General features: G+C 39.4%; 1 protein-coding gene across 1 annotated transcript; it reads left to right on the top strand.

Moving 5' to 3' along the window:
• The first annotated feature begins 4,585 nt into the window (after nucleotides 1-4,585).
• Nucleotides 4,586-27,488, top strand: SACK1F (scaffolding CK1 anchoring protein F). The gene is made up of 5 exons (XM_026696611.2): nucleotides 4,586-5,287; nucleotides 10,958-11,125; nucleotides 18,790-18,911; nucleotides 21,524-22,212; nucleotides 26,954-27,488. Exons 1-5 carry the CDS (start codon nucleotides 4,832-4,834, stop codon nucleotides 27,016-27,018), a joined length of 1,500 nt encoding a protein of 499 aa, XP_026552396.1. The 5' UTR covers nucleotides 4,586-4,831; the 3' UTR covers nucleotides 27,019-27,488.
• Nucleotides 27,489-27,506: the final 18 nt, after the last annotated feature.

Here is a 27,506-nt window from a genome sequence, read left to right as displayed (position 1 = left end):
TGGGAGGCTACAAGGGACCATGTGACAGAGGGCGGAGCGTTCCCTAATGATTAAGCCCAGCCTACACAGACGCAGACTGGAGCACCTCCCACTCTCTGGATGATCCGAGCAGCTCGAGGGAGAATTGCATCTTTCCTCAATTGGGTGGTCTTTAGTGTGGAGCTCTCAGAATGCCAACATACACAATTTGGGAATGGCAGATACAGAGATGAGTTGATTATATGTTAAAGAGAACTGGACAGGAGCTGAAAGAAGGGGACACTTAGATAATTATTTTTTTTTTCATTTATTTCAGACATGAACTCCAAAACGTTTAACAATGTCCTTATATTTCTGCAAGCTCAGGGGAACAAGGCAGTTGAAACAAGGTAGGCCACAGAACCCTATATCCTTAGGTCATGGCTAAGCTACCCACTGGTTCTCTTTATATTGTAGCTTTCCTACAAAAAGAGGTAATTATCTCCCAGTATTCTTTCTTATTTCTCTGGCAACCAGAGTAACTTTCAACCTAAGGAAGACAAAGGAGAAAATGTTGAAGAAAGGTAGTTGAACAGTTTAGAAGAGCATTAAGAGTTGTTAACCTAATCTTACGTAGCTTTTTCTCTGGTAATATTACACTAATAACTAGAGCATACAAAACATTTGCTAGACCAATACTCGAATACAGCTCATCAGTCTGGAACCCACATTATGTATCTGATATTAACACAGTTGAGAAAGTCCAGAAATATTTCACAAGAAGAGTTCTCCACTCTTCTACTCGTTGCAGACGAGACTTGAAATGCCACCAGACTTGAAATTCTAGACCTAGAAAACCTAGAACTAAGCCGCCTTCGGTCCAATCTAAGTATAGTATATAAAATCATACATTGCAATGTCCTACCTGTCAATGAATATTTCAGCTTCAACCATAACAATACAAGAACAAACAATAGATACAAACTCAAGGTTAATTGCACCAAACTTGATTGCAGGAAATACAACTTCAGCAAAAGAGTGGTCAAAGTCTGGAATACTCTACCTGACTCTGTGGTTTCTTCCCCAAACCCCAAAAACTTTAACCTTAGACTTTCTACTATTGATCTCACCCCTTTCCTAAGAGGTCTGTAGAGGGTGTGCATAAGCGCACCAACATGCCTACCGTCCCTGTACTATTGTTTCTTTTATTTTTCTTATATGTATCCATGTATTTATAACTATGTTTTTACTTATACCTATTATAAGCAATTGACAAACCAAATCAATCAATCAATCAATCAATCAATATTTCTCAAACTTGGTAACTTTAAGATGTGTGGGTTTCAACCCCCCAAATTCCACAGCCAACCATGCTTACGTTGACATTGACATTTAGATATACAAGCATCCAAATACCTGTTAATCCATGTAAATACTTTTGCAAAAAGTGTAAATTGATGCATTTTTAATTATATTCAATTAATTTATTGGAATAGCTACTGAACTAATTAGGTGTGAACATATGAAGCAAATCTTTTAGGGAGGCATGTCAAATGCGGCCCATGGGCCAGATACCGTCTTCATAGGCCACACCCACCCCGACCCCACAAGGGCAAAAACAATCTCGATACATCCCAACATGGCCTGTGATGTGATCAGATTTGACACCCCTGTTTTAGTGGGGGAATAAAGCCAAAATTGATGTGATTTTCAAATAATAGTTAATATTATTTACTATAAAGATACAATTTTAATTCATCTCCCATTTGTTCTTTTTTGTTATTAGAGGCTATTCATATAATTCATTCAAACTTTGTTCTAACAGCTATGCCCAATGCACGTTTGAAAGCAAGAAACACATAACCTTCAAAAGGAGAAAGAGGGTTCTTTCTCATTCAAGAAAAGGAAGGAAGATTATCAATACAGAAAATACTGCTGATTTATCAACTGTTTTGTGCAATGGTACAACATCAGAATGGTATTTAAAATTTAACATATAATAATATAGAATAGTTTTATAGCACTATAGCACTTTGAATTCTATACTTTGCAGTTGGATTTAATGAAAACAAATTCTTTGACAAGGCAAAGGTGCTCATGTTGTATATATCAGCAATGCCTTAAAATATATGTGCCTTTTCCTAGGATCTCATGGCTAGCCTCCAGAGATAGATGTTTAAAGTACCCCTATCTATTCTTGAATAGGAGGAAGAATTAAAAATACAAAAGATACAACTGGTCCATAAACCCTGAAATTCATCCAAAAGGTAACTGTTGTTGGAAGCCATCAAGAGTTCAAGAAGCACTAAGAGAGTTGTACCACCCCATCCCAGTTTTATCAGAGATTTTTGAATAAAAATAGTATTATTGGGATTTAAAATAGTTTAATGCAGTAGATTGCCTATGCCTAAGATCTGCATCCTAAAACCAGCAGTTTGGGTGAGGGGGGGAGGGAGGGGGAGGGAGAGAGGGAGGGGGAGGGGGAGTTGGAGGAGATGCAAAAATACCCAAAAATCAAATGTGCTGCTCAGAGTAGAACTAATAACTCTTCCACATCCTTCAATCAATCAATCTTTCAATCACAGTATCATGGGGTGGAAGGGACCTTTGAGGTCTTCTAGCCCAGGGGTCACCAACCTTTTGGACCTCAGGGACCACCAAACTCATAATTTTAAATCCTGCAGACCACTAAGATGAATTTTGACTGACAGTAGCTTGTTGATGTTGGTGGGAAAGTTGGTCCCATGTTCCAGAGCTGCAGTAGTCACAGGACTGCCCCTTTGGTCATCCCGAAGCAGCTGCTTCTCCACCCAGTGCACCGGCCTGCCATGGACTGGAGGAGCTGCTGTGGGATGACCAAAGGGCCAGTCCTGTGACTACTGCAGCTCTGGAATATGGGACCGACTTTCCCACTAATGTCAGCAAGTCACCCTGGGGCGCATTTCCTTCTCCCGCCATTGGTCTCACCTTCCAGTTCTAGCTCGCATGGCTCTACTCAAGGTAAGGTTTGCACTCAGCCAAAGGGTGGAGGGCAGCAGGTGGGCGGGCTATGTGGGTGGCACAGCCTTGTATTCCCGCGCAGCCTGGATTAATTGCTTTGGGGGGAGTGGTTTAGGGGGACCACCAAAATTTTCTCATGGACCACCAGTGGTCTCCGGCCCACCGGTTGGCGACCACTGTTCTAGCCCAACCTCCTGCTCAAGGCAGGAGTCTCATACCATCCCAGTCAAATGGTTGTCCAATCTATTTTTGAAAATCTCTAGTTATGAAGCACTCACAACCACAGAAAGCAATCTTCACACAACTAAATAAATGTTCTCTGCCAATTTTACCTTATTGCTTCCCCTTTCTCAGTTTTAGATCTGATTCCTCAAACTTAGCCCTACAACAACTTTTACTTTACTCACTCAGAAAAAAAGCAACTTCTAACTTCTTTTCTCCTGGAACCCCCAGCAAATGGCTGTGCTTTTATAAACTACTCAGAAGAGTTCCTTTATTGAATTTCACCATATCACAAAACCTAACTTACTGCAGCAACCCCAATTTATACAAACATGTCAAATAGATGACAGTCACAAATTGGATTGTTTATTTAAACAATGGTAAAGAACGGGTTTATAACAAAGCCTTCTAGAAAATATTAAAATAATTGTAAAAACAAAACTAAAATTTTGTTAAATACTTGTGAGCAATTAAGACTCAGGTACTGTCTTTAGTAAATTAGCTGAAATTCATGATTTCCCTCATTTATAGCCCTAATTCAACATGGTAAATATTAGCAATTGCACTTGAATTACTATAGACCCATTAATCTCATACGATACTATCCCACTATAATATTTTATACTGTTGTTAGAAATGTTTTAACTATAGAAGGCAATTTGTCCAACCTTTAATGAAATATTCTGCCATTACAATTATAAATTCCTTGGGTGTGTATGCAGGGATATCAAGTGAATATTATGTTAACCACAACACTGTTTTATCAGGCTGATGTGGTCTTAGTGTCACATATGACAGTAAACTAGGCTGTTTGGCATAGGTTACTTAACAAGGCAATTATCTGAATTCACACAGTAGTTTATAAACCAACATCAGTAGCTTCATTATAACCTTAGAAATCAAGTGGCACACATTCTAGTTTATAATGACATTATAGAGCCAGACTACAAAAATCAGTCTTGAATGTTTAAAACCTTAAAAGACCAGACAATTTAAATCTATGTATTAGTATTTAGTGGTCTTAGGTGGTGATGAAAATATTTATTTTTATTTATTTGATTTGTCAATCGCTTACAAGATAATAGGTATAAGTATATACATAGTTATGAATACACGAAATGGGCACATGTAAGAAAAATAAAAGAAACAATACGACCGGGACGGTAGGCACGTTGGTGCGCTTATGCACGCCCCCCCCTTTAGATTCAGCTAATGCTCCTCCACATCCCTCCCCCAAGTCTAGCTTTTTCAAATTGAAACAATATAAGTCTTTTAATTTAAAAAAAGACTCATTTTTAAATAAATGATGTATTCCCTTTCTTGTCAGTTTCCGTACTTTTATTAAATAAGCTGCAACGTTTTTCAAAAAACTTTTGTGACTGGGGGATTCTGGGAGTTGAAGTTCACAGTTTAAAGTTGATGAAGTTGAGCAATACTGACTTAAGAGTAATCTGCCTGCTCAAGTTTTAAGTTTGTTCTTGGAACAAATACCTTCGCATGAGTGAGGAGGACAGCTGACTTGGCAGATTCGAGAACAAGTTACGTTGGCCGAGTCAGCTTCACCTTTCAAGGTATGGGGAGGCGGTTTACCAAAGCTCCTCCCGCCCTGCCCGGATCCAGGTCCAGTGAGTGAATCGCGCCGACGTGGAGCATGGCGGAGTCGCAGATTCTTTGCCTGGAGGATGCTCACGTGAATGAACGGGTCAGTGAACATAATCCGCGGTACTACTACAGCGAGGAGCAACGGCGGGCACTGGAGGTCCTCGTGGCCAGCGGGGAGAAAGCATATAAGTCGCAGCTGAAGACAGGGCAGCTGCCTGACTTCCTTTCCAGCAAAGAGTTGGAGGTCTTGCGGGACGGCTGGCGTACTTACGATGCCCACCTGGAGGCTGGCAAAACGGTCACCGGACCTTCGGGGAAACCCCTGTCGCTGTCTTACTGGCCCGAACGCTCCGACACGGAGATCCCTCCGCTGGACATGGGGTGGACTCATAACTATTTCTACCGAGGAGCCACGCGTCTGGCTCTGTACACGCACCCGCGCAAGGAAGACAAGGCGCCTCACGTCAAGCAAGTGGTGCGCGAAACGATTCAGCAAGCGAAGAAGGTGGGTAGTTCGCCTTTGCGCCTTTCCGATCTGAGGGCAGCCAGCCAGCCAAGCAAGGGCCAGCGAAGTCTTCTGCCGTTATGACCTACCTCGACGTAAGAGCTAACTTGCCCCATAATTCCTCCAACTTGAGTGAGGGATCTCTTCCTTTCTTTCACCGACGCTGACGTTACCTCTCAAAAAGGTAGCGTTTGCACCTCGCCAGGAATCGAAATCTTGTTTAATCAATTTCAGCAGGAAACCTGCCGCTCTAATTTATCCAGTAAATTATATACAGTAGCTGCATAAACTGGTGTGCGCGGGTCTGTGCAACAAGCATTGTGGGACATCGATAGAAAGTTTAATTTAGATTGAAAAAAATCAGTTGAATGAATGTTGTTCCAGGCCCTAAACATTTCATGTCCACTAAAGTCCCTTCTCTAATAAACCAGCACTTTATCTTTTTTCTGCTTAAAGCTGACAAAAGTTCTGTTTATTTTAAAGAAAGATTGCTTAATTTGCCTCTGGAAGGAGCTTATAGTATCAACAAACTCTATAGAACAAGTCCTAACATGTTCTTTGAAGTGATCTGTGTTTTTTTAATTTTCAAAAGCAAATTTTTCATTATTCCATGGAAATTTATCTGACTCAGTATACACAGATCCTAAATTTACTTTTTAAAAAATCAGGTGAACTATTTTAATTATTATAAAGTGCAACCATTTTCCTTATGCATTCAACCAGATTGAAATAAATGGTAGTGACATTAAGAATTCATAGATTGTGTCAATATTTTTTAAATTATTAAACCACACTTTCATCTCTTTCTTCTGATAGCTCATTTTTATATATTGCCCATAATGATTTTACAAGATATAAAAGATACCCTCTAAGAACATTTGAAAGCAGTTATCCTACCAAGAGAGAGTATCTGGTTGATCATGTTTGGGCTAAGGAAATAATTAGGATCAGACATTACTAAATACTTAACAGAGTTCTCTGGAAGAAGATAAAAGTTCTCCTTGAATCTAGTACTCCAGTACTTTACCATTATTACTTTTAGAATTTGAGGGCAAGATCTTGGCAATGTGTCACAAAATATTAAAATTGGTTTTAAGTTCATTCGGCTGTTTATTACAGTAACAAAGCAATGTTTATGTAGAAACTATAAAGTCTTTAAGAAATAGGGTTTCTAAAGGGATTATGGGTTAGGTGATACCAGTTGTTATAGAAGTAGCAAGGACTGTGTTTGCATATAGCTGTGATGGCGAACCTAAAGCCATTTGTACCAGCACGCGAGCTGCAAGCAAACTTACCTCACTGCACATGCGCGTGCCTCACAGCTGATTTTTCAGCTGGTTTGAGGCCTTTTTCGGCCTCCCAAAGGCTTGGAAAAAGCCTCTGCAAGGCTTTTCAGGCTACGTAATAGGCCTGTGATGGGCCTATTACTCGGCCTGGCAGAGGCTTTCAAGCCTCTGGGAGGCCAAAAAAGGCCTCAAACCAGCCGAAAAATCAGCTGTGAGACGCAATGCAGGTAAGGGGGTGGGGATTGTGCGTGCATGCACAAGGGGCGTGGGGGGGCATGCATTGCATTCTGGGTGCTGGCACGTGAGTGTGCACATGCTGGCGTGTACACAATTTTTGGCACAGGAGTTCAAAAAGGTTAGCCACCGCTGGCATATAGCATCCACGAACTAATGTATTTTGAAAACCTGGCAGTTAATATACACTCAGTAGTTGGATTGCTTGTTATCAGTAGTCAGGAAAAGCTACTGGAGTTTATGTTGAATGGAGCAACACTTCAAAATTTACATACTCATATCTTATATTAACATGTTATAAGGGACATTAGAAGTACTACTGGTATGCCTGAGATTAGTAGTGATAAATGGCTGTGGGGTTTGGGTCTTCTGGCTTTTACACTGGAAGTTTTCCATCTTTGATTCTGAGAAGATTGTGCTCCCCATTCAAAGCCAGTGTGCAATTTGTACATTCACCTTTTCTGCTTGAAGAGCAGATCGCAGCGGTAGTCAGAAGGGCCTATACACAGCTTCATCTTATGCACCAGTTGTGCCTGTCCCTGAATCAGAAGGCTCTGCTTGCTGTCACATTTACTATCACTTTCCAATTGCATACTGTAATGTACTTTATATGGGACTGCCCTAGAGGACAGAAGCCATAATTTCTCCAGAATGCATTGCCATATGTAGTTATGTTCATACCTGGTGTTGTGGCTCCGATTCCTGAGCCTGTGCTGTTAGAGGAAGAGGACTTGGAAGATGAGGAGGAGGAACTGGGAATGCCTTCCTCCTCAGGACCTTCCTCTCTGGCAATGCCTTCCTCCCTGATAATGCCTCAGGTTTCATCAGACAACCGAGAGGAACAGCCTGAGATTAATCAGGAGGAAGGCATATCAGAGCAGCCCCTGACAGGGAGTCAAGAGGAAGAATGTTGGCTTGATCCTAAGCAGCGTCGTAGGGAGAAACGTGAGCAGCAACGTAGGAGGCATGGGAGGGTCAGAGAATGAGCTGAGTCATTGAGCCACACCCCACAGGGGATAAAAGTGGGTGTGTTGTCAGCTGGAACTTTGTATGGGACAAAGTTCAATCTTACTTCAGGTTTTCTTTGTGAATGATTTTTGTGGTCTGCCTTGTAATTTTCTATAAGTAGCTTTTTACTTGTTATCAGTTCGGACTTGGCAGGCAGAGTGTGTTGGAATGCTAAGGACGTTATCAGTTCCAAAGAATTAACTCTGTGAAGTCCGAGCCAGCCTGTCTGCCTGTGTTAGTGTGAGTTTGTACTCTTTCATCTTTTTGGAAAGAAGAAAGGTGAGACAGAACACCCTGGCACAATAGCAACACTGTTTTGGGAGCTATACATTACTACAATATTGGTTGTAAGGTAAAGGTTCCCCTCGCACATATGTGCTAGTCATTTCCTGCTCCAGGGGGCAGTGCTCATCTCCATTACAAAGCCGAAGAGCCAGCGCTGTCCAAAGAAGTCTCCATGGTCATGTGGCCGGCATGACTAAACGGCAAAGGCATACGGAATGCTGTTATTGTAGCAATTGTATTGTAGTATAACAGAGTGAGTTCCCGTTACTTGTCCCAGCTTCTGTCAACCTAGCAGTACAAAACAGTGTTCTGTGCACCTTCAGCGTTTAGTCATGCTGGCCACATGACCACGGAGATGTCTTCAGACAGCACTGGCTCTTCGGCTTTGTAACTGAGATGAGCACTGCCCCCTAGGGCAGCAGTTGCCAACTGGTGGGCCGTGAGAAACTTTTGGTGGGCCGCAGAGAAATCTCACCCCCAGAGCACCTCCCCAAAGCATTTAATCCAGGCTGTGCAGAAACACAAAGCTGCACCACCCATATGGCCCACAGGAACCCTCCCCGCCCACTCCTTACCCAGCAAACTTGCCTGCTAAATTGCTATTTTTCCTTTTTCTGACCATCATCTGTTCTGTTGTGCCGGGAGATTTAGATTAGCTAGGAAGCAGAAAATGGTTGGATTTCTTGCTTTCTAGCTAGTCTTTAGATCTTTGGCTCTGCTTTTAAGCACAGCCGAACCTCCCTTAGGACTGAAGATTTTATTATTCAGTGCAGACTCACTGTAAGCAAATTTTATGTGGCAGACTGAGCTAGCTGATGGCAGATAGATAGATCACTAAATGATTCTGTGAGCAACTCAATCTGCCTGCCTGCTTTGCCTGATTTTGGGTAAAAGTTGCTCCTTTTTTTATAAAAAAAATCAATATTTACATACATGGTATGTTGTGAATTAATTTTGTGAGTTTGCTTGCAAGCAAATTTTATGTGACAGACTGAACTAGCCGATGGCAGATAGATAGATCTCTGAATGAATCTATGATTCTGTGAGCAACTCCATCTGGCTGCCTGCTTTGTCTGATTTTGGATAAAAGTCACTCTTTTTTAATAAAAAAAAAAATCAATATTTATATAAATATTTATAATATTTACATACAAGCAATGCCTAGCCAGTCACATGACCACCAAGCTATATCCACAAATTAGGCCACGCCCACAGAACCAGTTAGTGGTCCCTGGAATTTAAAATTATGAGTTTTGTGGTCCCTGAGGTCCAAAAGGTTGGCGACTCCTGCCCTAGAGCCAGAAATGACTAGCACATATGTACGAGGGGAACCTTTACCTTTACCTTACAACCAATATTGTAGTAATGTATTAAATCATTATTCATCTGGGGGGGTGTAATCTGTGTATATGTGTGGGGAGTCTGTCTTTTTAATGCATTTTTTCAATATATATGGATATTTGAAATTTATTTCATATATTTGAATGTATATTTCACTGCAATATAATATCATCCATATTTGATTTTGAATCTGCCTTACTTCTGTTTAGATTATTTGTCCCAGTACAGTTCCTTTTGATTGATAGTTGTTCGAAAGTCAAAGATCTTTTGCATTATTTGCTACTGATTGTGATAGTACTGTGTTTTCCCAAACCTACCCCACAGACCCCATATTGATTTACCTCAGGGCCCCCGCAGCCAGGCCATCCATGCCCTGACAACTGCCTTGTGGTGGCAGCACCAGCAACCATGTGCAGCAGGAGCCCACATGGCCACCGGCCTACTTCTGCTTGCTCACAACCACAATGGAGCAGGAGGCCAAATGGTGTGTTGGTGCTGCAGCCGTGAGGCGAGGCAGGTGTCTGGGCGTGGATAGCCTCGCTGTCAGGACACTGAGGTAAACCAGTGTTGAGCATGTGGGGCAGCTCCACTCATCTCTCACTGCGGCAACGGCATGTTACTCAGCCTCCTGCTCTGTTGCGGCCGGACTAAGCAGAAGAAGTGGGCTAGAGGCCATGCAGGATCCTGCTAGACGAGGCTGCTGGAGCCGCCACTGCAAGGCAAGGCAGGAATCATGACGGTGGCCTGACTGTGGGGGCTCTGAGGTAAGCCGGCATGGGGTGTGTGGGGTAGCTCCACTCACCTGCCTCTCAAGCAAGCAGAAGTGGTTAAGACCCTCCCCAAAAATAAGCCCTACTGCTTATTTTGGGGCCCAAAAGAAAATAAGATTGGGTCTTATTGTCAAAAAACATGGTAGGCCAGTGCTGGGGGCAGGATTTGGGAGTTGAAGTCCAATATCTTATAATTGCTAAGATTGAGGTGCACAATACTAAAGAACCTGCCATTTTCTGCATGCAAAACATGTGCCCTACCATTATTAACTAACCTGTACTTTTTATCTGAGACCAAATAAGAGTCTAAATGACTATTTTTAAATATGTGAAGTATATTTTTAAAAATTATAATCATTGTTAGATGCAGAAGTACCCTGTTGATACATTGGTGAATGGAAAAGGGATCTTCTCAAATATAAATTATTGAATTATTCTAAGGAATGGGATGAGGTGGGGTTGGTTTGCACTGTATTGCAAAGAGATTGAAACATATTATTTTGGTGTTCTTTAGATAGTATTTAACACAGAACAATCCATGCAAATCCCAGGATGACTCTTAACAAGAATAAACTGGTTTCTACAGGAAGGAAGACTTATGCTATGAAGTGATGAGTTCTTGAATAAGTTAAAGCATTTGTTTCTCATTGCACGGAGTGTGGATATGTATGATATGACATCACCTACATCACCTTTTTTCAACATTTTTTAAAGTAAATGTGTGTTCTCTTCTTGTGCATGTTCAGATAATTGCAGTAGTCATGGATCAGTTCACTGACAGGGACATCTTCCGAGATATAGTAGATGCAGCATACAAACGTCGGATCCCAGTCTATATGATCTTAGATGAAGAGGGCTCCATATTCTTCCTGGAGATGTGCAAATGCATGGACCTAAATGATTTCCATATCAGGGTAAGGGTATATTTACTGTGCAATAATTAATACAATTCATGCCTGATTAATACTGCAACATACTGTTCATGTTTATCTAGGACAGATTCAAGAACTATTGCCTGGACAGCGGGTTTGAATCTTCCATAAAATTTTATAGATGTTGTGATTACCAAATATGATAGTTTAATACAAATAAATACAACAGACTACAGCTTATTTTTAAAATCAAATTCAACCAGATCTATTATGTAGTTCCTTTAAAAAAAAAAATTCTCACTTTGACTTTCAAATTTCCTCCTTTTGCCATCTCTATTTTCCCTTCGTTTTTCTCTCTCATCCTTTTCCTTTATTAAAGGAAAATTGTGATAGCGACAATGATGAGATCTATAATATTTCAATGTGTAATGTATTTATAGGCCAACCACAAGGTGAAGACAAATGTAGAGGGAAAATATTAATTATTTTGAAATCATAAAGTTATTTCAAATTTCATGACAAAGTAAATAGACTGTTTTATTGATTTGTGGGAATTCACAGCTGATTATAGTTAATAAAAATTAGTTGCAATTTTAATTGCAAAAATCATTATCAGTTTTTCTTTCCTCTGTTAAGTTAAATAAAAAGAAAATTAAATACATTTTTAAAATGTCACAGTGGGATTTGTAAGCATCCACATTGTTCTTTCACATCAACATTTGATATGATAACTTTCAAGTATCAGTTGTATCAACTTCCATGTTAACAGCATTTCATATACGCTACAAATCAAGAAAGTTTCTACAGTTAAGTAACATTTAAACAGTTTGCTTTTTTGTCATGTTTCATCAGAGATAGAAAATATTGCCCATGCAAAAGTCTAAAATAACCTTGATGATGATCAGAAAGTCTTAAGGCATCTTATCTAAGGAGAGTTTGAAAGAAATTGCAAAACCCTTCTGAAATAATCTGATCATAAATCACTCATTCTAAATTTCTGCTTCATCTTGCCCAGTCTCTTATAATTCATATAATTTTATGCTGAAAAATCCTACCATTTGTTAAGAGAGGACACAGGTTTAATTTATGATATGTCAAGTTAAAGATTTTATTCAGAAGGAAAATTTTGGGTAGAAGTGTTGGATAGTTGGTCCCTGTGGGAACAAACCTACTTGAATTTAGGAGGGGAGTGGAAGTTGTAAAACCATCTTGTAGGTAGTTTTGTAATAAAGGACAATGATTAAATTGAATTTTAATCCTGATGTAACATAAAATTGTTAGAATTCATAGGAATTTGAGGCTCTCACAATCCTGGGGTAGGATTGTAGCTTGTTTGCACAAAGCAACAAAATAACATGATGTAGATTTTTAGGCTGGGACAAGATGACAATATATTTTGCTAATTCCCGGCACTTTTCCTACAACTACAGCAGAACATAGTGCCATCTTGGTTACAGATAATTATGTACCTGTAATATATTTCATCTATTTTTATCAAATCATCTTGAGACTTGGAGAGAAAGAAGAACCTTAATAGCTCTTTTCTTACCTCCATGGCCTTTCTTAGGCAGAGAACCTTAGGTCAAAACACTTAAGGCTTCCTATGGCCTAAAAAAAGGAACAAAATCTCTTCTTCCAGGAAGATGGGAGGAACAAAGCTAGGCTTTAAACCCTAGAGCACAAATACATATATTTGACTTCAGCATGCAATGTTTATAATATATGTCTTTTATAATAGTCTGCAATAAAGTAGCTAATTCTGCTGAGTCATGTCTACAAACCTTCTGTTGGGAAACCAGTTCCTGAGTAAGTGGTCAGGGTTTAGAGCAGTGTTTCTCAATCTTGGCAACTCTAAGAAGTGATTGGGGAATTCTAGGAACTGAAGTGCACAGACTTTTAGAATTTCCACAGCTGAGAAACACTACTCTAGAAAGCCAAGTTTTCTAGCCCTGCCTAGATCTGGTTGTTGCTGACATTACAGGAGGAGAACATGTTCTAGTAGACTAAGGATAGCTTCTCTTGCAACCCCTGACATCTCTCCAAATTCTCAAGTTGCCAGTAACCAAACCAATATTGATCCAGATGGATTCGTCAGTACAGACAGTGAACTAGTTAGCCAAACAGCAAGACACAATCTAGCACATGGGTGTCAAATTCGCCATATCACATTCACGGAGCTGGGGTGGACATGGCCTGCACGTGACACATTTGCCCCTTGGGCACCAGTTTGACACCCCTGATCTAGCACAATTGACAGTTCTAGGACCAACCATGACCTAACAATGGAAACCATTACTGGAGCAGCGGCAGCCACTGCTGCTCTTCAATATTGAGAACCTGCCCCCTATGTGATAAATACGATAGATTTAAAGCAAATTTAATGATTTTCTTGTTCAAAATAAACAACATACTGTAAGGTTCAGCTATAACTTAAGATCACGATGTGCCAAAAATGAACTTAAGCAGAGGCTTTAAAGAACAAAATCTAACTTTTATTGATCAATAAAAGGGTAAGACCTCTCCTCTCATACACACAAATGTGTGAGGAAAGTTACAAAGCATATAGACAAAAGTAACTCTTCTTATACCTTAAGATTCTTTTAGAAGTAGAGTAATTGCATTGTAAAACACTCTTAAGTTAGATTTACATCTTTCCTGCAAAAAGACAAATGTCCTCCTGGCACTTGTTTATCTTTCAGTATCCTTTCTCCTATTATCTGTTAATTGATCACAACTGACCATTTAAGAGGGCTATTAACAGCATACTTCAAAAGGTATATATTGCTCCAGCTGTAGGGAGTTATGTTCCCAGGGAGTTCCCAGTATGTTCCATTCGGATTGATTTAGATGGGATAATCATGTGTCTTCATATAAGAGAGATGTAACTAATTGCAGGGTAGTTTTACAACACAAAGGTTAGAGAAATATTTTCCACAACAGCAAGATAAGAAATGCCTATAGAGATAAACACTTCTATATACATAGGAAAACAACTGCCTAACATCAAGATAAGACATGCTTATAGAGTAACTCTCTCTCTCTATAATATTTTTTATTTCTTTCCTTTATTTATTACCCTAACAATACCTCTCAATTATAACAAATGACACTGGAAATAAATGTAATAAGTTCAAGGACATAAAGGTGTCTGATAAGTAGATTTGTTGTAGAAAATCTAATGAAGTCAGTAAAGAATTCCAATACTTCAAGTGTCCACAAAATAAGCCCTATTTATAGAGAAAGCCAGCCCTATTTATAGAGAAAGCCAGGGTTACGTTCTGTGCCTCTTTTCTTTCACCTGCAGTGTATCTGGTTTGAAGCCACTTTATTGAAAAAAAGCAAGACAACACCTGTCTTTTGTTCTAGTAAAAAAATAAGCTGTTTCCTTATGAGAATCCCACACATCTTAGACCTGGGGGTTTTCCACTGAGAAAGCCAATGGAAATCCTAGATAGAGCTTATAATTAACCTAATGATGCAGAAGATTCCCGAGAATACTGTAGGCAGTAAAGAAAACAAGTGGATCAATGAACAAATCATCATAAAGTTATCACTAGAGCCACAAATGACCAGGCTCAAATTATTTACTGTTTTAGATCCTTTAATAAAAAAAATATTCCAATTATACAATGCTGTTATTCTCCAGAGAAGCCTCTAATGCTGGGAAAGGTGAAAGGAAAAAGAACCAGCAGCAAGGTGGATGGAGTTACAGTAGAAATGAGTGCACTGAAAAACCAGGTAAAGGAAGATCATGGTGAAGAATGTCTATTTGATTGCTAGGAATTGGCAAGAACTTGATGGCACTTAATCAATCAATAAGGGAAGAAGTTATAAAATGAGCAACCCCACTCCAAACCTGAATCACTGGATCTACCTTGGCAAATCCAAAGACTATCTTTGATGACCCCGTCAAGAAAATGATCGCCACCCATAAAATCCACTGCTTCTGACAGAAATAGCAATACAAGATTATGCTGCTGATTGCCAACTTTTAGTTCAGGATTTGGGCTGACTGAAAGAAGTGTCAATTTCAAAACGGATCAGGCCTGCCGCAGCCATCTTTCTGTTTCTCAGCTTTCCTCCCATACTGTGTGGCAAGCTGAGAAATTGAATGATGGCTGCAACAGGCCTGATCTGTTTTGAAATTGACAGTAGTCGGATCCACCTAGAAAGTGAGCAGCACATGGAAAACAACAAACACACAGACACACACACACATTAATGAAAGCCAGGATCCCCTCTATCCCTAGGGCGGTCTTTCGGATTTCTGGGGGTATTTCTTGTGAAACTTCCCGATTAATCGATCTTTAATATCCTGTGCCTTTACCCATCTAGCTTTTGGCATTGGATATCCCTTCCACTGGACTAGGTATTGAAGTCTTCCCTTGTACAGCCTGGAATCAAAGATCCTCTTTACCTTGTAGTGCGTCTTCCCTTCCACTATGATTGGACCTGGAGCTATCCTTGCTACTGGCCTCAGCTCTGACCCCATTATTGGCTTAAGTAAACTGCAGTGGAACACAGAGTTGCACTTTTCCCATGTGCCACACAGTATGGGAGGGGGGAAGAGGTCTGGAATGTCAGGCTAGTGCCTCGTGGTGCATCTCCCCCCACTTCATCGACAGGGACAAATATGAGATGAATTAAACAGAACATAGTTTGAATTAATTCTGATAAACTGGATATACGATAATTCCAAGAAAAAAACAAGTAGGAAAGATACCACAATTTTATTCTATTTGAGAAAAGTTGTGCACAAGTTCTGCACAATTGAGACACTGGGCATTTTCAATATGAATGCTTGGCTAAGACTTCATGCATCCTCCTTTTTCTCAAAGCAGCTTCAAAGTTCATTTTGGGGAGGAAAGGGGATATTTTGCAAACAGATTCCCTAAACGTTCTAAATTTGGCTTCTTTAGAAGCAAGGCAGTCTTGATCCTGAGAGGCTCAGAGGCTGGAGCAAACAGCTGCTCATCAATGCCCGGTCATTCTTATTACTCTACAGACTCAAACTAGTCTGAAATGTAATCACAGGTCTTAATAGAGACTAGTATGAGCAATTAAATAAAAACCTCCATCACATGTAGCTATGGTTTGCTACAGAATGATGCATTCTCTCAAAGACACTGGACAGTTTTGGGGCCCCAACAATGGCCCTGTAACACCACTGCTCTGCGAGCTGCATTGGTTTCCAGTCTGCTTCAAGATGCAATTCAAGATATTGGTGATTACCTTCATGGCATAGGTCCAGGTTGCTTGAGGGATTGTCTCACCCCACTGGAACTGGCCTGTTCCATTTGTACTGGTTCTGTGGGCATGGCTTGGTGGGCGTGGCAAAGGAAGGATACTGTAAAATTTCCACTCCCTCCCCACTCCTGGGGGAAGATTACTGCAAAATCTCATTCCCTCCCCACCGCCACTAACCTGCTTCCCAGCTCCATTCTTCTGTGCAGGGCAACAAAATCAGCTGGGACTCAGGAGGCAGAGAATAGATGGGGGCGGGGCCAGTCAGAGGTGGCATTTGCCGGTTCTCCAAACTACTCAAAATTTCTTCTACCAGTTCTCCAGAACTGGTCAGAACCTGCTGAATACCATCTCTGCCATCAGCCCAATTATTTCAGCTGACAGGGTCCAGGAGGAGGACCTTCTCTGCTGTTGCTCCTGTCCTTGGGAACATCTTGCCCTTGTGAGGTTGGCTCAACCCTCCTATCTTTTCATAAGGTTCTAAAGACAGTAAGCTTGGGGTACTAGTCGGGGAACAGGACAATGGAGGTGGTTGATCAAATAATAATAAATCCCACCTTCTCCCACTCAGCCCCCACCCTCCGCATGTGTTCTTGGTTTTGATGTCTGATTTTAATTTTTTATGTTTTAACTGTATATGTACCTGTAAGCCGCCCAGGGTTACCCTGTGGTAAGATGGACAGCCAATAAATACATACATAAATTTAACATGGACAGTCTGAAGATAGCAGCAACTATTTTTGATTTTGTCCAGAAATGAACTGATAGCCACTGTAATGCTTTAAGCACAGGCATAATATGATCTAGTTGATTTTTTTCAAAGCCAACTTGGCTGCTGAGTTTTCTTTCAACTGAACAATTCAGCCCCATGTAGAATACATTACCACAGTTAAACCTGGAGAGTAGTAGCATGCACCACAGGTTTAAGATCATTATCTTCCAGAAAAGGATGTCCTTGGCATATAAATGACTACTGTTGAAAAATACTTTGGACCTTTGCCTCAATCTAGGAAACCAAACAGAGGAATTTAGATCTAGAAATACCTGAAATTATAACCCTACTCCTTATGAGAGGGTGACATTTGTTCAGAACAAGAAAAATTATTACTTTTCCGCCTAATTGCTCTTCACAATCCTTATTTCATCTGGATTCAGTTTCAGATTATTCTCCCTCATCTAGCCCTCTACTGAGTGCTGCAGATGTTCAGGGAAGCATTACTGTTTCCTGAAGGTATCACAGAGAAAAAAAGACATAGAATCAGCAGCATACTGATAGCCCTTGGCTTTGAATCTCCTGATCATCTGGCTCTATGTAGATATTGAAAGACACTGCAAGCAGAATGGAACCCTCAGGGACGCCATATAATAGCTCCTATTTCAAGGAAGAATAGCTTTTGATACTATCTGAAATGTACCTGAGAGAGAGGAAGGGAAACACTTAAAAACTGCTATTCCAGTTGTCAAACCTATCCAGTGGAATATTATAGCTGAAAGATAAATCAAAGCTAAGAGTTGCATTCCCTTGGTCATTTCCCAGCCCCCATCTATTAGACTGGCATGGGCATTCCTCCCCCCGGGCCCATCCATAAGTCAGTTTCAAATGGGTAAAATAACTTTCTCCAGTACTCCATGCAATTTAGAAGCCACTATTCTCAATCATCTTACCAGATCATGGTTGGTTAGATACTGGTCATAATTGCTTATCTCTGAGGCTGTCCAAAGAAGGTTTCTTAAGAAAAAGTATAATGATTGCCTCCTTTAAATACAGGTAGTCCTCGACTTACAACAGTTAGTTTAGTGATGTCTAAAATTATAACAGCACTGAAGGAAGTGACTTATGATCGTTTTTCACTTACAGCCATTGCAGCATTCCAGTGTTCATGTGATCAAAATTCAGACGTCTAACAACTGACTGATATTCATGACAGTTGCAGTGTCTCAGGGGCATGTGATCACTTTTTACAACCTTCTGACAAGCAAAGTCAATGGGAAAACCAGATTGACTTAACAACTGCAATGATTCTTTTAACAACTGTGGCAAGAAAGCAGGATCATAAAATGGGACAAAACTCATTTAGCAACTGAAATTTTGTGTTCAGTTGTGGTCGTAAGTCAAGGACTAACTGTAAAGAGGAACCCGTCTTCTCTTAGACATTTTATGATCCTGCTCAAAAAGTTCAAACAGGTGTGATTACTTTTTACCTCCACACATCTGTCTTGATGCTCACTCGGGATCTTAATCTACCTAAGTCGGTATGATGTAATGATCAAGTGATAAGATTGGGAAAACTAATTCTGATAGATGGGTGCTTGGTTACCACAGCAGTCATTTTGTGAGCATACGTACCATATTTTCCCAAAACTCCAAATGTGCTCTTAACCCAAGATATTTGCCTATCTTCAACATAAGAGATCATAACCTCCCTTTATACATTATTTAATGTATCTTTTCTTTCCATCAGAATATTCGTGTGCGTTCTGTGACTGGAGTTGGGTTCTACATGCCATCAGGGAAGATCCAAGGCAATTTGGCCTCTCGTTTCTTAATGGTAGATGGTGAAAAAGTCCTAACTGGATCTTATAGGTATATATGACTTGCCTTTGGGAAACCAGAGCTGAAAACCAGATTTATATTTAAATGTTAGAAACTTGGCATCTTCCATTTTTCCCGAAACATTTCGCATTTAAAATCGGACAATTATCCATTTACTAATAGGGTGGGAAACGACTGACAAAATATTGTTTGAGGCATTTACTATGGCTCAAACAATCTTTTGTCAGTCCTTTACCACCCTTTTCTCTCTTTCTGGATTTTCCAGATAGCTTTGGGCTGCAACTCCTATTTTTATCATTGGCATTCTGACTGATGCTGGTCAGAGTTCCAATCCAATAACATTGATAGGATTCCGGATTGTGTATCCTGTATCTGCATCTTTCCTAGTCCTTCTATCTGAGATCTCTTAAATAATTTGAAATGAACTTACAATCTTTTTGCCTGCTGGTTTCTTCTATGATAGAGCTATTGAAGGCTAAACAGTAAGTTATGATAATTATATATGGTTTCCGTTTTCCAAAGTAGAATTCTTTCAAGAACAGTTTGTAGGGTGCAAATACATATGGGTGTTGCTGTTCTTAAGTCCTGACTGTGGACCTCTCATAGGCAATTAGTACTTGGAAGGATGTTATGCTTGCAATATACATTTTGCTATTCTACTGTAGTATTTTGGGTGACATTGCTTCTAAAAAACTGAACCCAGTTCAAATAAAAAAATCACTATGTAACAATGCAGGACAACATTTTTTTAAAAACCACGAAATGTTAGTGTACCATTTTTTCCTAAATTTGTAGATTTCATCATAAACAATAATAAGCTTTCTTATGACGAGAAAAGTAAACAGATATGTTAGATTTCTCTGTATATGTTAAACTGAGCACAAACCTTTCTGGAAAAATTCTATTATGTACATCTGATACACAGCAGCCACAACACATAAAAATCAACTAAAATAATATATACACATTCACATAAATGGAAAAGCAAATAGAGAGCATCTAAAAGAGCAGCAATCAATATTAAACATGCCCCAGTTTAGAAAACATAATTGAAAATTTGCAGCCGAATGTTTATTACAGAAGGCTGAAAAGCATTGATTATCTCAGATTTTGGATGTCAATGTTATTTGAACCCGAAACCAAACTTTAGAGCAGAAAATGTTTCTGAATTCAACATCCCTAGATACCTCCCTCACTCTAAAACTAATTGGTGCCCCCCCTCCCCCAATCTAGAGACAATGTATGGAGATAGGCAGTTTTAAAATTTGAAAATTCAATAACAATGTAAAAAACTAAATAATAATGTTAAAGAATAAGTGGTAAAATTTCAGAAGATTTTAGTGTTCTCGGTACATTGAAATCTCACAAAATTTAGCCATGATTTTAAATTTCTAGATAGCCAAGATCAGCAGGGATGCTGTCTGCCTGAAAAGATTGTCAATCCATGCTGTAGAGCAGTTTCTCAACCTTGGCAATTTTAAGGCACGTGGACTTCAATTCCTAGAATTCCACAGCCAGAATGGGGTTGAAGTCCACATATCTTAAAAGTTCCCAAGGTTAAGAAACACTGCTGTAGAGATAAAAACCTATTATCACACCTAGCATTATACTAAGGCTAATACTGCAAAAGATTAGGGCAGGGGTCCCCAAGCCCCAGGCCGCAGGCTGCGGGAGAGATGGGCAAGTATGCACATGTGAAGCTCCACTTGCACAAGCGGAGAGCGGGCAGAGTTTTGTGCATGTGCACAAGCGCCCTGTGCTCAAGTGCCCTCTGCACGAGTGGAGCTTCATGCACGAGAGCAAGTGCTTGCTGGTAGTGCGAGTGGAGTTTCATGCTTGAGGACAAGCACCTTCCGCTCATGTGTGAAGCTCCATTTGTGCAAATGGAGGATGTCCGTGCCATTCACACAAACAGAGCTGTGTGCGTGCGTGTGTGCATGCACCTGACACACACACATACTCTCCCCCCACACACACACCAGGCCAGGCTGCCAAGCTGGAAAAGTTGGGGACCACTGTGTTGGGCATCATATATACCTTTATTAACCTTACAGTTAAAAGCACAGAAGATGACATACAGTAAAAATTGCAAAAATCTAAAATCAGTGTTAAATAGCTGTTTAAAAATAACAGAAACTAAAATTCAAGCAGGCATCACAGGAAGATACACAAATGCAACAAAAATAACTACTGAAAAAAACAGGATAACAGAAATGTAAAAACACCATACTTATCTTCCTGCTATCATATTCTTTATTAGCACTCTTCACTACAGTCACTTGGAAGGAACGAGGACTTAATAAGTGTGAAAGTAAAAGGGAAGAAGGAAGCAAAGTACAACATAAAGGCATTCTTTTTTTGCATTTCCTCCTTATATCGGGATTTGAGGGCGGGGGCTTTTTAGTTCAAAGACAGATACACTCATTTGATTGCCATACATCTAGTCTTATGAAATATTTCATGTGATTCTTTTGATAACAAATTAAAAAATCGTTTTTTTCCTAAGTACTTGATTGGGTCACATCAATTAAAATATTATGTTTTTCTGAATAGCAAGAGGTTAAAAGTTTAATAGTGATTTCTGATTGCAGTTTTTTTTCCCCTGACAGCAAAAGACTGACAGATTTTCCCCTGTTTTACAGTTTCACGTGGACCTCATCCCACATAAACAGAAATATTCTTTTGTGCCTGAGTGGGCAGCATGTTGAAATGTTTGACACTGAATTCCGTGAGCTCTATGCCATTTCAGAGGAGGTCAATCTTTACAAGGAATTGAAGATTCCCTCTCCTTTTCGTCATGGTATTGAGAACTCTGGTTTTTCTTCCTCTACTGTGGCCCGGAAAGTTATCAACCCAAAATATGGACTGGTGGTAGGTATTCCTCCAGGTGAAATGATGCGCCGTCAGAGGGACAAATCACAAGAGAAACCTGAAGGACGAGAAGAACAAAGCGAATCAAATAAACGACTAGATAGTTTTCTTAATGACCTTGTAACAGTCAAGCAGGTACTGCCGGATATAGAACCTCCACTTCAGAACATGAACATAGCAGAACCTCAAAAGTTTTTTTCCCGATTCCACTTAGACCTGAAACATAAATCCAAATCCAAAGAGTCTGTCTGTGACCATAGGAAGGATGAATTTTCTGATAGGGCAATCAATTCCAAAGAAGAAAAGAAGTTTGGCAGTGGATTTTTCAGAAGGGCCAAGCGACCTCCACCTTTGAATGCTGATGCCAATTCTGCTACTAGTGAGATTGCTGAAGACTTGATGGGCATTAAGGTACCAAAGGAATGCCACACTAGTTTTCATAGTATTGGAGACAATTCAGGTAAATTTTCCTGGAAAATATTATGACTTGTTTTGTTTCTGTCAATGAATGCATGTTACACAATCAGGCTTTCATTTCCTTCCTTTCTCCCTCCCTTTTACCCTTTTTTCTAAATTTATCTTACTGAACAGCAGGAATTCAGAGAGAAGAGGGTGGCTGTATTAAAGTATATTCTATAAGCCTGGCACTATTGACCTCATTCAATCACTTTGTTTTTAAGTGAGCAGAACAGAAGCTAAATACAATAACTATCCTTTTGGTTTTAAGAAGGAAGTATGGTAGATTGTCATCTAGAGTTCTGTGAATAGGAATCATATACAGTATATGTCCTTAAAGTGCTGTGTAAAGGACTTCAGTTAGAATTGCTGATGCAGATTTTGGTGTTATTGGCATTCAGGAAATGTTTTGAGACACTGCAGCTGAATTTTAAGTAGATTTATTTTCTCTTATTTAAATCTTCTGCTTTCTTACACCCAAACGTGTGAATAAAATTATTTTGGCTTCTTTATCCATTATTAATGGTAAAAGGTTACATGGGATTAGAAACAAGATAAATCAGGCAGGTTCACACCTGTGGAGACTGTAACTCTCATCCATTTTATCCTATGATGAATAGATTCCACAGAAAACAAATCCTCTTTTTGTTGTTCTATTTTGTATAACAGCTTGGAGAAGATAATAATACTAGAAAAGTTCCCTTTTGTCTTTTTAGTTTCCCACAATCTAATACAAATGAGATAATTTCCTTCCTAATTGCCAAGGAATTTGTGCAAGGGACTTGGGAGAAAACCAAAAACAATGAAGCCACAAATGAATTACCTGTAGTAGCTAGCTAGTAATACATTAGCTTGTGCAAAAATCTTAAAAGTGACCTATGGAACCCCTCACAACATTTAAATTCTAGGGCTACAAAAGAAGCAGTTTAGCTAATCTCATTTCTCAACTCAGTTTAGATATGGTACTGAAGATAAATTCATATGAATGTACTTGGTGACATTCTACTTTTTCATTCTGAAGAGAGATTTTTGCCTCTACAGCTTTGTAATAAATGATAAATTAGATCTGATCAGTCTAAAATAAACATATCTATATAGCCTACTTTGCAAAATATAATTGATGGAAATATGAAGAATCATTTTTGGTAATAAAAATTACAATCTATGTATGGGAGGCAGCAGATTCAAATCATAAAAAAGCGGCCAAGGGATTAAAGTTCCCTTTACATTGTTGTATGGAAAAAAAATTTAAAACTTCAGTGAGTTGCAGAGTTTGTTTCAGTTGACTGCTCTTAAGGCCTCTTTTGGAAATTGACAGTCTATCTTGTTTGACTAGAAATCTTTATAGCACAAACTGCAACTAAGTTTTTTAAGTAAATGTGTTTTATTTAATTGACCAGAGGGCATGTAGCAACCCCTAGTGACAGAATTACAAGATAACAGGGGCTATGTCTCTGTCTGCCTAGCTTTCCTAATAAATGTGTATTTGATATCTATCAGATAAGCTATACTGCTTTCTACTCCATAACATATTCATATGAGAGAGAGAGAGAGAGAGTCCAATCTTGTCTAATTGGTGCTTGATAAGACACTTCCATGAAATACTAGGGCTAAACTAGACTAGGAAGAAGAAAAACATCCTGGAAAAAGTCAGTGCCAAATTATTTCCATATTGTTGCCAGATAAAGTACATGAATATTTCCACAAAGTAACCAGTGGTCAGCTTGAAGGAGAAATCCATAAACTGGCATTATAATTTTTTTCAATGCTGCTGTCTAGTGGCTAAGTTTGTATAACAGCACTGGTGATTAATAAAATATGTTTATATAAAAGTTAAAAGATCAACGGTAGTTGCCCAGAATAGCTGAAAATATTGTAGGAGTCTAATAACCGAATACTAACACAGCAAAATATTTTTATTCATGTTTGATTAATACTCAAAGACAATGATTTTCTTTTTAGAGGTTGTTTGACCATTAATTAAATTGGATTCTTAGATGAAAATATCTTATGTACAGTATGGACTTAATTCATCCTTGCCAATCTACTGTAATGTCCCACAGATGTGTTAATTTCAGCTTCATTAATTCCTTGACCTTTCCAAGGTCAAAGCAGTAAGCAAAAGACTAGTTGGAATAAGGTCCAAGACAAAGCCTAGAAAATATTGTAGGACTTTAACAATTGAATACTAACACAGCAAGATATTTTTATTTATTTTTATTCACCAAGGGCCATGGTGGCACAGTGGTTAGAATGCAGTACTGCAGGCTACTTCTGCAGACTGCCGGCTGCCAACAGTTTGGCAGTTCAATTCTCACTGGCTCAAGGTTGACTCAGCCTTCCATCCTTCCGAGGTTGGTAAAATGAGGACCCAGATAGTTGGGGGCAATATGCTGCTCTGTGAATTGCTTAGAGAGGGCTGTAAAGCATTGTGAAACAGTGTTAAGTCTAAGTGCTATTGCTAGGTGATGTAGCAGGTGATCCAAGATCCAAAGTCAGAGTTAAAAGATTCAAGAATCGGTATTTAATGACACACAGTTTGGGTTAGCAACAGTTGGTTCCAATGGAGAGGCTTGGGGTTACTGCTCTACTTAAGTAGAACCAATGTGGGTATTGCTCATTATGGGAGGATGCAGCTCCATTCTTGCAAGGAAATTTGTAGAATACTTGCTCTTCTTTGCTTGGTGAACTCTTGCGCTGGGTGGAGACATCAGCTCAGACTCCTCAACTTCAGAGAACAATGATGGGTTGTTGTTGATTACTGGACAGTCTCACCTCAAATGCCTGTAGATCCTAAAGGCAGTGGCTAACCTATTAAGTCTAGAGCAGGCTGCTAGCCTGAGCTCACTATGATAGTCCATATGGCCATCACTTGGAAAAAGTTGATCTATCTAGCTGCTGTTATTTACTGGAAGTCCTATACAAGTACTACAGTCTTTTGTCTACACAGGTAGTCCTTGACTTACAATCATTCATTTAGTGACTGTTTGAAGTTACAACAGTTCTGAAAAGGTAACTTGTGACTGTTTTTCACACTTACAACTATGGTAACATCCCTATGGTCACATGACCAAAATTCAGATGCTTGGGCAATCGGCATGTATTTATGACAGTTGCAGTGTCCTAGGGTCATATGATCACCTTCTGCAACCCTCTGACAAGCAATGTCAATGGGGAAACCAGATTCACTCACCAACCATGTTACTAAGTTAACAACTGCAGAGATTCACTTTAAAAACTGTGGTATAAAATGGGGTAAAACTCACTTAACAACTGTCTTGCTTAGCAATGGAAATTTAGGTCTAAATTGTGGTTGTAAATCGAGGACTGTACTGTTGGTTCAAGATTATGAAGGAAGATGAAATTGAAAACATGTGAATAAAATCAGATTGGCAGTGTTCTGTTGTAATGACAGATGCTGTGCTAAGCTCTTCAGCTAAGATACTCTCCATTAGCAAATCCTGTTAACTGGACATCCAAGTAAAGTGATTCAGCCACTCCGCTTGTTTAAACATTCATCTATGATCCTTCCCCATCACCGGAGTTCCAATAAGCCAGAAAACTAATTACTGTGAAACCTCAGGTCACGACCATAATTCATTCCGTAACTTCAGTTGCAACTGATTTGGTCGTGACCAGAAGTGAGACTGACTGCGCATGCACCTACCAAAAACAAATGGTGCTGAAGGGGAAATCAGCGCAGAAAGGGAATCGGCCGCAGCCGTGTTTGATTGCCACCTGATTTTTGAATCATGACCTGATTCAAAAATATTGTGGATTTTTTGGTCAAAACCAGATTTGGTCATGGTCAGAAGCGTTTTGTGACGAGAGGTTCCACTGTAGCTGAATACGAGGCTCTGTCTACCCAGATCATATTATGACAATTTTATGGTGCATGTTTGTTCTTCATGTGGTGTTCATATGGTTTTAGTTTTAGTTGCAGAAATGATGGTTTTACTTATACAGTTCCCAGAGTCGTTGCTGAGTTAAGCAGCCTTACAAATCCATATTGTAAAGAAATAAACAAATCTGTCTGTAGGCTTTACAAGGAAGTGCTGCAATGCAGCAGTTGTGGCATTAGTGTCACATGAACAGCTTGCTGAATGTGTGGCTCAGGCTTCAACGCCTCTCTTCCTGCTTGCTCAGTTGGGGGCCTTTCCCAGCACCAATGCCTGTGGCTTACTTGTAGGGAATAATTAGGCAAAATTGTTGGCAGCAATAAGCAAGCATCACAGTTGCTGAGGCAACAGCTCTAGATGAAAGGAACAGCCTGGGGGTGATCTTAGGTGGAACTAATGTGGGTGGGCTGCTGCTGTCTTTCCTAGGTTTGTTCAGCTAGCATACCAGGGTTTCCAGCAAGAATGAAAGGTGTTGAGGGGACATCAGGTTGAAAAAGTTTGGTCTAATGTTTTAAAATAACACTTCAGAACCAGAGAATTGCATACTCTTATCTATAAAAATTTTATTCATTAAAGAGTATCAAAGATACTTAGAGTTCTCATGATATTTTGAAAGTTTGTAAATGTTTATTAATGTACAAATTAGGAATAGCTGCAAGAAAGATGCTCAGTGGTGAATGTGTGTTGAGTTTGTTTCTCTTACAACTGGGTCAGGAATACCTGAGCAGAAACAAAAAGAGTGAGACTCTTGCCCATATGATTTAGGATAGCAAAATATCAGTGTTTTATTTTTAAAATTATATATGACTATTTTTAGAAACTTTACTTATATATTTTCTATTGCAGGTAATACGAGTCCAAGTTCTCTCCCAGGGGGGAAAAACAAACAGTCAATCTGTGTGGTCTCATGACTGAAGAAAAACTACTGGAAAATTAGAATTCAAAAGGCATCAACTGGAATATACAATAAGTACATTCTTTCAAACTTTCAGTCCGACATTCTGACAATGCTGCATATAACCACTGCAGTTTCCAAGACAGAGCTGGTATTGCCAGTTAAAGCACACCTACTGAGTAAAAGTATGTCTGGAAGATCCTTGCATAATGGTAGCAATATTATTTTTTTAAAAAAAGCATGACAACTGCATTTTCTATTTAACTCTACTGCAATTTAACTCTAATAGCTTTTGAAGAGTTGGGTGGCCTTATAAATGTCTAAAGAAATAATATGTCAAAGTGCTTCTCTTTTAGTGATGTTTTAGTTTGTCAGGCTTCAGACTTAAAAGAATGTTGCATCATTGATAACTGCACTGTATTTTATTAACTTTCTGGGATAGAAAATGAAAAATAAAACTAGTTTGAATAAAATATTTTTTAAAATGTATAACATCTCTATATT

This window comes from Pseudonaja textilis, chromosome 5 (genome assembly GCF_049901715.1).
Source record: "Pseudonaja textilis isolate UNSWEBS1 chromosome 5, rPseTex1.2, whole genome shotgun sequence".
Classification (NCBI taxonomy): Eukaryota; Metazoa; Chordata; class Lepidosauria; order Squamata; family Elapidae; genus Pseudonaja; species Pseudonaja textilis.
This window is presented reverse-complemented; position numbering and strand designations above follow the sequence as displayed.